Here is a 13,375-nt window from a genome sequence, read left to right as displayed (position 1 = left end):
AAAGTGCCCATCAATAGATGAATGGATAAAGAATGTATAAATATACATTTATACAACGGAATATTGTATAATACTGTCAAATTACTATGTTGTACACCTGAAACTGACATAATATTGTGTATCAACTATAACTTCAGAAAAAGTTAGCTTTTAAAAACAAAAGTTCTGCCACAGTAGACTAGATAGCTTTGTAGATTTTACACTTCATGAAATGATTCTGAGGCAGGAGGAAGTGGTGCTACAGTGATTGCTATAGCAAAGCAAAATACTGAAAGTACATATATATATATATATATATATATATAAATATTTTTTTAAGTAATATTAAAAAAAAAACACAAAATAATCAAATATAATTTTACCTATTCTTTAAGCAAAATCTTAAAAACAAAGTATATCAAAGGTGTCATTTTAACTCCTGAACAAATTTTTGTGCAAAAATTTCCAGCCTCTGAAAAAACTGTACAGAAGGATGATGAGGTGGTTGCTATAAGCTAACAACCACTTTCCTTTAACATCTTCCTGTTCAAATAATCTCAACTCCTGTTTCACAACTTTGAGATCTTTATGAGTTTTTCAATTTTCACAGGGATTGAAATGCTTTTAATTGAGGGTGATATAAAGTATTTCTTTCCAACGAAGCATTTCTAGTTATGTTTTCTTTAGTGTCATCATACATGTAGATTCTGATGTAGTTACCTATATTAATTTTAAATATTATGTTTATACTCCTGTTTAGAAAAATCTGAGGCACACTAAAAATTGTTTTAGCAATAGAAGCTGCATTCTAATTTTCTTTTTCTTTTCTCTTCAGTATTATGAGAACAGAAATTTCCATTCAAAATTTTAATGCAATAAAGCTGTTAAAGAAAACAAAAAAGTTTTAATGCAATTATAATTCTATTGTTATGTGTTAAGTCATAAATGATTTATTTATATTTCAGGTTTTTAAAATATCAAAATTAATGGAATTACATTAACAAAAATAATAACCTGTGACTAAAATGAGGCAATGGAAATGGAACAAAGAAGTTTGAAATAAGAACAAATTCCACAGAATATGAAAAATGACATTGGGATCATTAGTGCAAGGTGATGAAAATTAACTGAGATTAGCAGACATGTTAAAAGAATTACCATTAAGGTATAAAATATGCATGCTATTTTATATTAGTGCATTTTAAAGTCATTATACAAGGAATGCATAACTTTTGATTATTTTTAAAAGCACAAATTATACAGCATGTTACCTGCATCTAGCAACTGAGAACAGATCAGCAATTTCAATAATTCAAGGAAGTTTCATATTGTACAGATTTAAACATACTACAAAAGTAATAACTTGTCAATACATACACACTCCCTTAGGAATTCTTCCGTAATACTCTCTTCTAAAAGCTGTTCAACAATATGTAGAGCTTTTCTCTCAAACTCAATCTTCTTTCTCACAGCTGCTTCTAGTTCTGCCTTCCTAAAATTAAAAAATATATATTTAAAATTTTAAAGTTATTCTATTTTATCATAGTCAACTCTCTATATTTCAAATACAACACTAACATAATATTTTGTTACTTAAATTAAGTCTATATTTTTTAATGCTGTTACTTTGATTCATGACTTTTCAATGTCTGCAATAACAGGATTATTTGATTTCTAGGTCACAGAGCACAAGGAAGAACTTAGAAACTCCTAAAAAAGACAATAAGGTGAAATCTTTCTGCAAGTTAGAGTTTATGCTCTCTCAGTCACTCCTGCATGTATATAAAAAGGGAGGTTTTTCCTCTGAAAATAGAAGAGATTAGAAGTAAAAAGGAGATTAGAGAGGAAAAGAACTTCAGCTGTTTAACTTGAGAGTAAAATTTATGTTAAATCTCAAAAGTTAACTAATGGCCCAGTTTGATAGGACAGAACCATATCTGCAAAGAAGTATTTATTTACTTTTGTTTTACACTCTTATTAAATAACTAAATTGATATGACTGTGTGGTTTAGGAAAACAATCTTCCAATGAGGGCTGGTCTTTGTCCTGGCACCAGTGGGACTCTTGTCAGCCTTCGCTGGCCCCTACACATCATGCAACATAAAAGCAGAGGCTATCTGAACAGACAATGGCCCTAGGATAGTGGTTTTCAATTCTAGCTTCACGTTAGGATCACTGGAGATTTTTTTTAAAAAGATACTATGCTCAGGTCCCATTTAATTGTATGCTAATTAAATCAGAATCTCTGAAGATGGGGCCTGGTTATTAGTTTTCTTAAAAGTGCTCCAGACAATCTTAGTGTGCAACTGGGCTAAGAGTCACTGCCATAGGACCAAAAATACCAACAATCTTGCTGACTTATTGCTCCTTTCCCACACTGGTTTCTACTTGTCTACCAGAACTATCTTTGCTGGCCTCCTGGATCTTGACTTGACTCACATATCTGAACCTAGAAAGTACTGACCTTTTCTCTCTACCTTCACTGACTTCTAAGACTTTAGACTCTAATTCCCTGCCTGGAGCAATGTTTTATAAAAACAATTTGGAAGACTGACAAAGGATCACCAACCACTTATTTTGCCAAATACAGACATTCAAACAAGAAGAAATTTGCAATACCTGTTCTCCCAACACTTTATAAAGGCCATTCTTACATCAGAGAATAAAAGATAGAAACACAGATTAAAAGGTAGTTCTTTATATTGAATGTATTTAGTTTTCTGAACATTATTTTCTTTATTTTTCTCATTTTGCTGCCTACCAATAAAAGCTATGTCATATGCTAAGATCAGTATACAACCTGCATTAAGGAATTGCTGACTCAAGCTGTTAAGTACCTCAACATGCAATAAAAGTCACACTCACTCTTCATTGACAGACACTTAGTGTTTCTTTGTCACACTGCTGCCCTCTGTTCCAAATGATGACAAGGAATGTCGTAAACAGTAGTGGTTCTCAAAACTTTCTGGTCTCAGCACTCTTTATATTTGTAAAGCTAAAATGTTTTCTTATGTGGATGAAATTTGTTGATATTTACCATATTCAGATTAAAAGTGAGAAGATTTTAAAGCATTTATTAATTCATGTAATAATAACATACCCATTAAATATTATTTTTAAATGAAAAATTTAGTGAGAAGAGTGGAATTGTTTTATATTTTAGCCAAGTTCCTTAATTTCTGGCTTAATGCTATTCAGCTGGATGAAACGTTAAAAGTATTTTTCAGTTGGAATAGGTTTGTAAATGATCACTCACTCCACAACTATTTGGTTACCTCCATGGATTTTTAATTGCTTGATCATCCTGGGTAATCTGCTCAAAATATATTTCAGTTTACTTACATTTCTCACACTGTAGTCCTCAGAATAAAATATATCTCCTTGGGTTTGTGGTCACATCAGTATTGAGAAGAACTGAAAATTACCATCATTATCAATATTAATTAAACTTTACTTTTGCAATTATTTCCTAAAGCCAAGTCAGTAGTATCATGCTGCTCCACAGGGAAATACTCTTCAAACAGACCACAAATCTATCCAATCTCTCCGTTCCCAGATGATCAGCATCGCTGACATCTTAAAACTTTTTAAATTTAAATTCTAGCACTTTATTACTTAAAGGTTTCTCATTTGCACTCAGAAAATCTGAATTTCTCACCAAGGCCTACCAGATACTATATAAATGGAATCCTGCCTCTTTCTCTATAAACTTTTCCTATGCGTCTTTCTTCCCTTGCTCAGAAAGCTGCCTAACATCATGAGCATCTCTCTTTTCTTCGACTAGGTTTTTCTTACCTTGGGGGCTTCACACATACTGCCACCTTTCTGTCCAGAGGTCTCTCCTCACAACTCTTTGGTTAATGACTACTTTGTCTTCAGGAGTCAGCTCACTTTTTACTTCCCCAGAATCACAATTTGTAATTATGCATTTATTTATGATAATTTAACTGGTATTTCTTTTTTCCACCGCACAGGAACTGTCAGTTCAGTTCAAAACCATACTGTCAGGGCCGAACACAGGTCTGGCATATCTTACACTCAGTACGTAATTTTTGAAGGAATGAATAAATTAAGGCCAGAGCCAATACTTCATAAAAGAATAAATCACAGAAATATGTATTTTAATCATCCTCATAAACTATTTTAAAAACCTTTTGTGATGATAAATCTTGCCTGCTTTAGAGAAACCAAGAGAGAGTAGACAATGTTTTGTTGAAAATACAGACATGAGGTAAACAAAGAAGAGAAAAGGTTTCTTGGAGATTCTGACATATAAAGCAATTAAAGGAGTATATCTGAATAGGTGGAAAAGGAGTACCTAGTTAATTCAGGAATGTTTAGTTCCATAGACACCTGTGGGGAAAATTGCAGTATTTCCAGAATCTCTTGCCTGGCTTTAGTGCATCTTCCTGCAACGGGTGTTTCCAAGGGGTGGAGAGTAGTTCATCTCCGTATCAATAGGTAATTACTAGGCAAGTTGGGCTTATCTGGACAGGAGAGGTTGGGTGAAGGGTTCTTCTGCAGCCTGGTCATAAGAGACACGAGGCAGCAGAAGTGAACGACTACTTGTAAGAAATAAACTTTATTTCTCACTTTGAGTGATTTTTTGGTTTCAAAGGTATTTGTCCAGAATTTTTCCCCTGGAGTTACAACATCTTTCTACAGGTACTCTTCCTTTCACCAGTAATCTAAAAGTGTCTAATTTGGTTTTCTTAAAGCCTGGAGGAAGGATGTAACAGGCCATATAAGAATTTATAATGCTTCCCAGATTGTCCACTTCTCTCTCATCATTTTCTTTAAGGTAGCACCCATTGTTTTCGAAAGTGATTCAATTAATGAGATAAACAGTTAAATGCATGCAGTTGTTCAAGTAGTTCTCATACCTTTTATAAGCATCTTCTTGTTTCAAGGCACTTGTTTGTTTAGTATCTACAATTAAAAACACAGAAAATAAGGTCAGGTCTACATAACATACTAGGTTAGAGGACACTAGGTTACAGGGCAGATTCCTGCAAAAAACTGCAGACCACCTTTTCTTCTTGCCACACATTTCATTTCCAATTCTGTAAATCAAATGAAACAGGTAGAGAATCCAGTTTATTTCTGTAAATTAATTATTTCCTAATTTTTCTTGGTTAAAATGTAACCTCTTTGGGGACTGAATTTTCTCCTGTGTCATAATGCATAGCTAAGCACTCCTGCAAATCTGAGATCTGGCACTTCTGGGGGCAGCCTCTCCCAGTCCCCCAAATGTTCGCTCCCGGGGAAAGAAAGCCGATCCCTCAGGGAATCGGGACACCCCAGAAGCAGTACGTCTCGCAGGAGGGCCAGCGCTGGGTTCCAGGCCTGCTGTACGCCGCCTGACGACGCTGTCCCAGCTGACCCCACTCTGGCGACCCCAGCGCTAGGCTCCCAGCTCCCTACTGCCCGTTTCCTCGGAGGCAGCCTCGCGGGGAAATCTTGGGACACGAGTGTAAAGAGGCGGCGGACTGGCCGGCGCGGGGCGGCGATGGGAAGCTCTCGGCCTTCCCTGTTCTGGAGACTTGCACCTCCGGCGTGGCCTTTTGGGAGCGCCCCGCGCGCCTTAGGCTGGAACTCTGTCCGGGTTTTCTCAGGGCCCAAACGCGGGAAGGGCCCTCCCTCCTACCTGCGGCGTTTCGGGAGGCGCGGGGGGCCCGGGCCCTGCGGCGCGGGGAGCCAGCCCCGTCTGCCATGGGCAGCGCAGTTCGCGTCGGACGGGCCCTGGCGCCTCCCCCGAGGCCCCGCCTTCCCTCACGCACGCGGGGCGGGCCCAGGCGGGGCGGGCCCAGCCGGGGCGGGGCGAGGCCGGAGCGCGGCCTGCGCAGCTCGAGCGGCGGATGAGGCCGCTGAGAGGGGCTAGCGGCCTGCGGGTAAGTGGGCGCAGGTAGGGGCCGGGGCGGCGGGGCTACGTGGCGGACGGTGAGCCGGGGAGGGTCCACCGCTGTGGTGGATTAGGCACGCGAGGTGGTGGGGCCTGAACACCCAAGGCGAGCAGGAATGGGGGGGAAATGGCTTCCCTGGGATGCGGTCCGCACGCACTGAGGGGCTGGGGCCGAGCCTTCCCGCCAGAGAAACGACGGCCGCAGGAACCTGCGGTGTTTCCCCGAGGACCACCGGTCGCCTCGTCCCCGTGGGATGTAGTGACTACACCTCCGGGATTAGTCTGGGGAGTGCATCTCATAGAAACGTCCAGGTCACACTTGGGGTAGAGGGTATCTAAACGTTTACCTCTCTGGGTGAGTTGTGTGGACTCCAGTTTTTCTCAAGTGGAAAATTAAAAAATAAAAAATTAGAATGATTAGCACTGATTTCATACCCACCTTTTGGAAATTCTTTCAGAAAAGACATTCTTCGCCTTTTTAAAGCTCTTTCTATAGTCCATATTTGCACTCCTCTTGGCAGTGGTCTAGAGGATCTTTTTTTTCCAAGTGTATCTTTCAAAACTATGCTCCTGGAAAATTAAAAAGATGTAACAGTTTGGTTTGCTTTAATAGGTTTTTATTTTCTTAGGCCAACATACTTTAAGTAAAAACATTTCAACTTCGAAACATTTTCTCTATTGTATTTACTAGTAATTTATCAGAATGAAACAATACTTAAATTAATATCACAGATAGTTAACAGTGCTTTTTATATTAGTACATTTCAGCATCAAAACCAGGAAAAATAGGAGGAATGGCTGTGGAAGAACTTCAATCCATAATAAAGAGATGTGTAAGTAATTTTTTGTGTTCTTTTTTTTCCTTTTAGTAAATACCTTTCAAAATAGGAGAAGGGCACAGATAATTTTTAATTACATTTGCGGTAATTCAGATTATCTCCTTTAGTCCTTTTTTTTGACCTATGAATAAATAGCATGAGGGCAGGAAAGCAGATTGAATTGTTTCACCAAGTGACATAATTGTCTTAATAATCTTTTAAGTTTTTAATACTGATCTTTATCACAGATTTCTTTGGCACAGTGGATTTCAAGGTCATTCATTAAAGTATTTACTAGGCTAATCCTAATTTTCATACCTATGCTTATATGCAACTTATCTGGAATTTAAACAGATTTTTTTTCAGAAAGATAAAATAAATCAAGTAGTTTTGAATTTTTATTTGCCAAAGCATGTTTATTTGTTGTTTGTTTTTGCCAGCAAATCCTAGAAGAGCAAGACTTTAAAGAAGAAGATTTTGGCTTATTTCAGTTAGCAGGTCAAAGATGCATAGATGAAGGGCATATAGACCAGCTATTAGAAATTACTCAAAATGAAAAGAATAAAGTAAGTACTATCTTTATAGGTACTTTTCAGTCTTTACTAGGAAGAGGATAGCCATGTGATGCTATTATTTACCCATTCATTTACTCATCAAACATTTAAGAATCAAATTGAATTTCCCTAGGAAACTCTAAAACAAAAAAGGAATAGAACTATTCCGGTATTTACACTCTGGTGGAAGAGAAAAATATAAACAACTAGCAATGAAGAGGGAGAATAAATTAAATAAGGGCTATAGTTGAAGTGTAAGTAAAATCTTTACAAGAGTAGGGATTTTTGTTTATGGATCAAAACTGGCGTTTGGATCATTAATTTACATTGAGAAATATGAGTATGAGGCAGGCTAGATAATTGTTTTTGGTTATCAGCACATTCTCTCCCTCCAGCCAGATGTATATGGAAAACCAAATGTTAAGTAAGAAGATATTTTGGGTGCATAGAATCAGAACAGGGGGAGAACTGGGTCCTTTATTGGCCAATATCATCCAGGTACAATTATCTGAGAAATCGTTCTCCACAATGGGAAAAGATCTTTTTGGGATCAGGAACAACTTTTTCCTGAACACAGTGTTGCCACAAATGGCGAATTTTGTGTCTTCGATCTCTCCTATACACAGAAAGATCATATTCTCTCCAGAAACACACTCTTTCTTCATTTACAGTACTATTTCTTTATAGAGAAGTTTTCTTTGTTAATATCAATCGCACTCTAGTCATGTTGGCCTGTGATTATATCCAGGGCACCTCGATTGTATTTGGAGGATTCCTAAAATTTTTTAATCACTCAATGTTGTAGAATCTCTTAGTTCAGAGAGTTTATACTTTTTTAATTTAAAAAGTTTTTTTGGAAAAATAAGGACATGTTATTTAATACATTTGTTTTTGAGGTGTTTATGCTACCATCGTGCCCCAAATGAAGTAAATTTAATATTTTCTTTAACTCCTTCATTTTTCCCAGTTGTGTTCTTAGAGAATAATCTTTGACAGTTTCTTACTTTAGCTAATAATAATAAAATTAATAATAGCTAATATTTGCTATTTGCTATATGCCAAGTGTTGTCTTAAGTGCTTTATATCTGTTAACTCATTTAGCCCCTCAAGAATCCCACAAGGTACTAGTATTAAATTCATTTTAAAAATAAGGAAACAGTCACTGAAAGATAAAGTGACTTGCCCAAAAGTATCTCAACTTTAATGTGATATCCAGGATTCGGGTCTGTGCAGCCTGTTTTCAGAGCTCTTACCCACTCTGCTCTGTGTCAAGCTAGCACTGTGTGGCATTTGGAAGGAAGTTTTAGAGTAGAACTGAGGGGACTGATTGTGGAGGTGAGAGAGTGATGTGTCAAAGATGATGGGGTTTCTAGCCTCTCAGAGGGTAATGTGTGTATCCTGAACAGAAAAAGGCAACCTCAGAAGAGGAGGGCTTCCTGAAAGAGGGTGAGTAAGTTTACTTTGGAAGTGTTGAGTTTAAGATGCAGCAGGCAATTGAAAAGTGTTGTTTGGAGCTCAGTAGAGAGAGAGGAGATTAAGATATGGTTAGGTGACAATGATTCTGTAGCATGTTACTATGCTGATGGACAGTGACTGTAATGGGGTATGTGGTGGGGACTTGATAATAGGGGGAGTCAGTAACCATAATGTTGTTCAAGTAATTGTACATTAACAATACCAAAAAAAGAAAAGAAGATATGGTTAGGTGCATCACCATTAGAGATTAGGTTATTGGGGTATTTTGAAGCACTGTGTGGCTTAGTCTTATGAGCTTGAAAATCACCTTTGTCATATATGGTCTGCTAAATTCAGAGGTTCAGATGTTGATAACACAGTATTTAAAACTTACTGTAACTTAATTTTCCTGCCAGGTGACACAGTGAAGATTGATTAAGATTTACTATTAATCTGCTTTGTACAAAATGGTTTTTTTGAAAAAGCCATATGAATAGTTTGTCTTAAGATACTATAGTACAGAGCACTATTATTTTGGAGCAACCCTTCCCTCCTCAATAATGATGATCAAAAATGTCTCCAGACATTGCTATGTGTCCCCTTGTAGGTAAGGAACAAAACTGCCCCTATTGAAAACCACTGGTATAGCAGGAAAAGCATGGGCTTTGGAGCCGGACCGACTTACATGCAAATCCCGGCTGTGCCACATTTTAGTTGTTGGACACTGGGCATGTCAGCAGTCTCTAAAGTTTGGCATTCTCATCTGTTGGGGATAATAATGTTGCCCTGTAGGGTTGTTAGTATTAAATTAAACAAGGTGTAGCCTATGGATAGCACTATTTATTACCCTTCCTTGTAACTATTCACTGTTTACATAGTGACTGGATACCTTACAACTGAGATTACATTTGTAAAATATTTTATCAAAATTATTTTTTTTCAGTTTGAATAGCAAAATCTTACTCAAATTTGAAATTTTTAAAAATAATTATTCTGAGTAGAAGTTAACCTATGGGAAGGGAAAGAAGTGCTTAGTTGGAAAAGTAGAGTCTCAGAAAAACTAGTTAACTTTTAAAAAGCAATTATAAGCTTATTTAATAAATGGTGGAATAAATATTTAGTATTTGAAAAAACTAATACCCTCATAACATTCCTGATTAGTAAAGACCTAAATATTAAGTAAAGCCATACATGAAAAAAAGAAAACAGAGCAGAATATCAAATTTGGAAAGAAGATAACTTTCACCCTTAAAAATAATAGACATCATTAAACTGTATTTATGGAACACCTACTTTATAGGCCCTTTTCTAGATGCTGGAAATAGATACAGCAGTGCACAAAACTAAAATGCCCAGCTGATAAATAAGCAAAGATGTAAACAGTATTTCCTCTTAAATGGATGATATAGTCACACACCCTAACATTCCATTGTTAGCTGCGTAGAACTCGTTAAGTCATTACATCTTTACAGGTTGCTGTTTAAGAGCCTTGAATGTGCTTTCCACTTACCTATGTCTGCCAAACTTCTCTGTTTCTCTAATAAGTCTTAGCTGTTCTGTAAGTCTCTTTTGCCTTTCCCTCGTGGAAGTGACTATTCTTCTATGCTTAATACTCTATAAGTCAGGGATTGTGAAGGGGGTATTACACCTGTTTATCTTCTTCCTAGATTTGTTTTTCTATGAATGATCTTAGAATGTAAACTCTCCGAAGATAGAGATACTATCTAATGTGTTCCTTGCTTTATTTCTAGCACCTAGAATATTCTAGGGACCTGACATATAGTATATGATAAATAGATATGATTAACTGAAGTAGAAAGCAGGTCAAAGAAGTGGAGTATATTGTTGATAGCTTTGAAAACCATTGGTTTTATAACGAATGTGAATCACTAGTTACAAGCCTTTACTTCTGTGGTAAGCGTTCTGAAATGTCTTTGAAAGTAGAAGCAACTTGTATGAAGGAGAGAAAATGTAGTGGCACCCCCTCTTTTATGTAAGTTACACGATTATGATTAGAAATTCTTCAAGGAACTTTAAAAGTCTCGTGAGCAATGACTGGATTTCTTTATGAATCAGGAGCAAAATTATCCATGAAAACTAAGTTCTTACTCATATTAAGCAAATTAACTCTTGTTGGACATAGAACTATTTAAATCCTGGGAAAGACCAACTAACCTGATTAAAGTAAAGGCCCATTCATTTCCTCAGTGAAAGTATTAAAGACTTTTTTAAAATACTGATATCTGTTAGCATCCAACCCTAGGAAGTGAAGGTGAGATGTAGGCCTCAATTTTTCCTATGTCAGGAAATTCTAGCCTCCTGCAAATTAAGAAAACTCACTGTGAGAGTCCTGTAGATGATGGTATTTGCTATACTCTGAAATGTTTTTATAGGTCATCATTAAGAATATGGGCTGGAATCTTGTTGGTCCTGTTGTTCGATGCCTTTTATGGAATGGTAAGGAAGATGAAAAAAGGAAATATTTTCTGATGCTTGATTTATTGGTAAAGGTAAGTTAACAAAACTAGGCTCTCTTTTTCACAATATACAGCAGTATTATATGATTCCTTTTAATATTTAGTGCTTCTTTTTGGTGAGAGAGCTTTTAGTTCATGAAAATACAGGAGGGAACTCTTTTGAGAAAAGATCCATTCTTATTGATTGGATGGACAAGTCCATTTCAGTTTTCCCAAATTACCTGGATATAAGAATTACCTACCCTCATCTTAGACCCACTGATTCAGAATCTCCAAGAAGAGACCAGAGAAGCTCCATTTTTAACAAGTAGCTTATTGTGTAGATGTGGAATTCAACGTTTAGGAGGTGATTCAGAGCCTTGGTGATCTTTTGGCAACATTGGAACTAGAATCAAATCTCCATGCTCTTTTCTCTGTGGTATATTCCCTAAAAGAGTATTAAAAACCTAGAATGCAAGTGTTCACATTGGAAATAGAAATAGAAAGTAGATTAGTTGTGGCTGACAGCCTTAGAAAAAGACTTAGTGAAAGGTTAATAGAGTTATAAGTCAGGTACCATGGTTGAGAAAGATAAATCAAAGAAAAAGGACATAAGAAACTACTCAGAGATTAGTGCAAATAAACACAAATATATACTTGAAGGAACTCCATCTATATATTAGTTATTAACTAAGAGAGAGCTTTTAAAAAAAACAAGGCAAGTGAGAAGATATGGCCAGTCAGAAGACAATGCAAAGTTTTATCTGTTCAGGAAGGACAGAAGAGACTACTCCTCTAGATAATATCCTGGTAGTGTGAGATAAAAGGTCCCATCTCCTGGGGGCCCTGGGAAACTCCAGTGGTCTTCAGTGTAGACAGGCAAAGCTCAAAGGAAACCTCAGCTCTGGTGATCAGGCCCTCCCTTTCCCAATTTCTCGAACTTTTCCTTTAGCCAGGAATTCAAGTCTTTAAAGTGTAGTTGTCCATTAAAAGACCCTTTGACTTCTTGCTTTTTAGTTTTACAGTGATTTGACAATTATGGATTGATTCTGTGATTTGCTAGTGTTTTTTTAAAACATTTATTTTTACCCGAATGGTGGTATACTATACACACTGCTCTGCCCTTCATTTTTTTCACTTACCCAAATAAGTTGAAGACGTTATTCCATTTTGATATGTAATAAAGCTACTTCCTTCTTTTTAATGGGTGAAAAATATTCCGTGGTATATTCTGTCAGTGTGTCATGATTTATTTATCTAGTCCTTTTAGATCTTATATCTGGTAAATCAAATTGGATATTCATAGGTCCAGGATTTATTCCATGATCTACAGGGATGAGAAGATGCCCAGAATCACTACCCATTTTTACCTTTTTTCTCAGACTCTAAGTACTGCAGAAGTCAGTACTGTACAGGCCAAGCCTTCAATCTCAGAGAACTCAGCGGGAAGGCCAAGACCCCTCCCCACCTCCTCTCAACTTGCTTCTGCTAGTGTATTTTTTAATAAATTACATGAGGTGTTTTACTGTTAAGCAAAAATAATATATTTTCTCAGTATATGCCGCCTTTTAAAAATAGTAATCATGTGGCTTTAAATACAGCTTGTATTAAACAGGTTCAATTGTGAATATTTTTATAGTTATGTAATCCAAAGGAATTATTGTTGGGTTTGCTTGAACTGATTGAAGAGCCCTCTGGAAAACAGATATCACAAATTATTCTTCTTTTACTTCAGCCATTACAAACAGGTAATTAGTATTTTGACATTTAAGTGTTTCTTGTTTTATCTGTGTAAGTGCCTTGATATTATTCAAAATGTCAACATGATAGTGAAGTAAAATTTATGATTAACTATTGAGTATGCTGCTTCAACTAGTAATAGAAATGCCAATTTGAATCCTGCTGTTCATAGAAAAATGACAATACCTGACACAGAGTGGATACCCAGTAAATACTTTGTTGGATGTCATGCTGTTTCAGGTGCTATATTACTTTTTTACCTAACCTATCTGCAATTTATACCTAGAATTTTCTCTGTAATCATATTCAAAGGATTGCCTCTGTGGTGTCTGCACTATTCAGTCTGACAGCATTGTGGTAGTTAAGAACCATGTCAGGCAGAGTATTGCTTAGTCTCTGCTTTGGGAAGTTGGGTTTGGGAATAGCAAGGTACTGCTGAAGAATGAAGTAAGTGCGGCGAGAAAAGCCTCC

At 36.7% G+C, this 13,375-nt stretch overlaps 2 protein-coding genes across 5 annotated transcripts in view; one reads left to right on the top strand and one right to left on the bottom strand.

The window, feature by feature from the left end:
• RPAP2 (RNA polymerase II associated protein 2) overlaps positions 1 to 5,765 on the bottom strand; it is a 98,842-nt gene extending 93,077 nt beyond the window's left edge. Inside the window, exons 1-3 of the mRNA XM_036906559.2 lie at positions 5,627 to 5,765; positions 4,863 to 4,908; positions 1,357 to 1,471 (exon numbers count right to left, since the gene is read on the bottom strand). Of these exons, the coding sequence (XP_036762454.2) occupies positions 1,357 to 1,471; positions 4,863 to 4,908; positions 5,627 to 5,693 (228 nt within the window). The 5' untranslated portion in view covers positions 5,694 to 5,765. The remainder of the gene's footprint in view (positions 1 to 1,356; positions 1,472 to 4,862; positions 4,909 to 5,626) is intronic.
• The window catches only part of GLMN (glomulin, FKBP associated protein), a 40,108-nt gene continuing 32,485 nt past the window's right edge, over positions 5,753 to 13,375 (top strand). Inside the window, exons 1-5 of one of the 4 annotated variants that reach the window (XM_036906558.2) lie at positions 5,753 to 5,870; positions 6,640 to 6,714; positions 7,140 to 7,265; positions 11,102 to 11,218; positions 12,804 to 12,912. In XM_036906558.2, coding sequence (XP_036762453.1) covers positions 5,838 to 5,870; positions 6,640 to 6,714; positions 7,140 to 7,265; positions 11,102 to 11,218; positions 12,804 to 12,912 — 460 coding nt within the window. In that variant the 5' untranslated portion in view covers positions 5,753 to 5,837. The remainder of the gene's footprint in view (positions 5,871 to 6,639; positions 6,715 to 7,139; positions 7,266 to 11,101; positions 11,219 to 12,803; positions 12,913 to 13,375) is intronic. The other 3 variants (XM_036906557.2, XM_057500415.1, XM_057500416.1) reach the window with 3 other exon arrangements.

The sequence above is a fragment of the Manis pentadactyla genome, chromosome 4 (genome assembly GCF_030020395.1).
Source record: "Manis pentadactyla isolate mManPen7 chromosome 4, mManPen7.hap1, whole genome shotgun sequence".
NCBI classification, from domain to species: domain Eukaryota; kingdom Metazoa; phylum Chordata; class Mammalia; order Pholidota; family Manidae; genus Manis; species Manis pentadactyla.
This window is presented reverse-complemented; position numbering and strand designations above follow the sequence as displayed.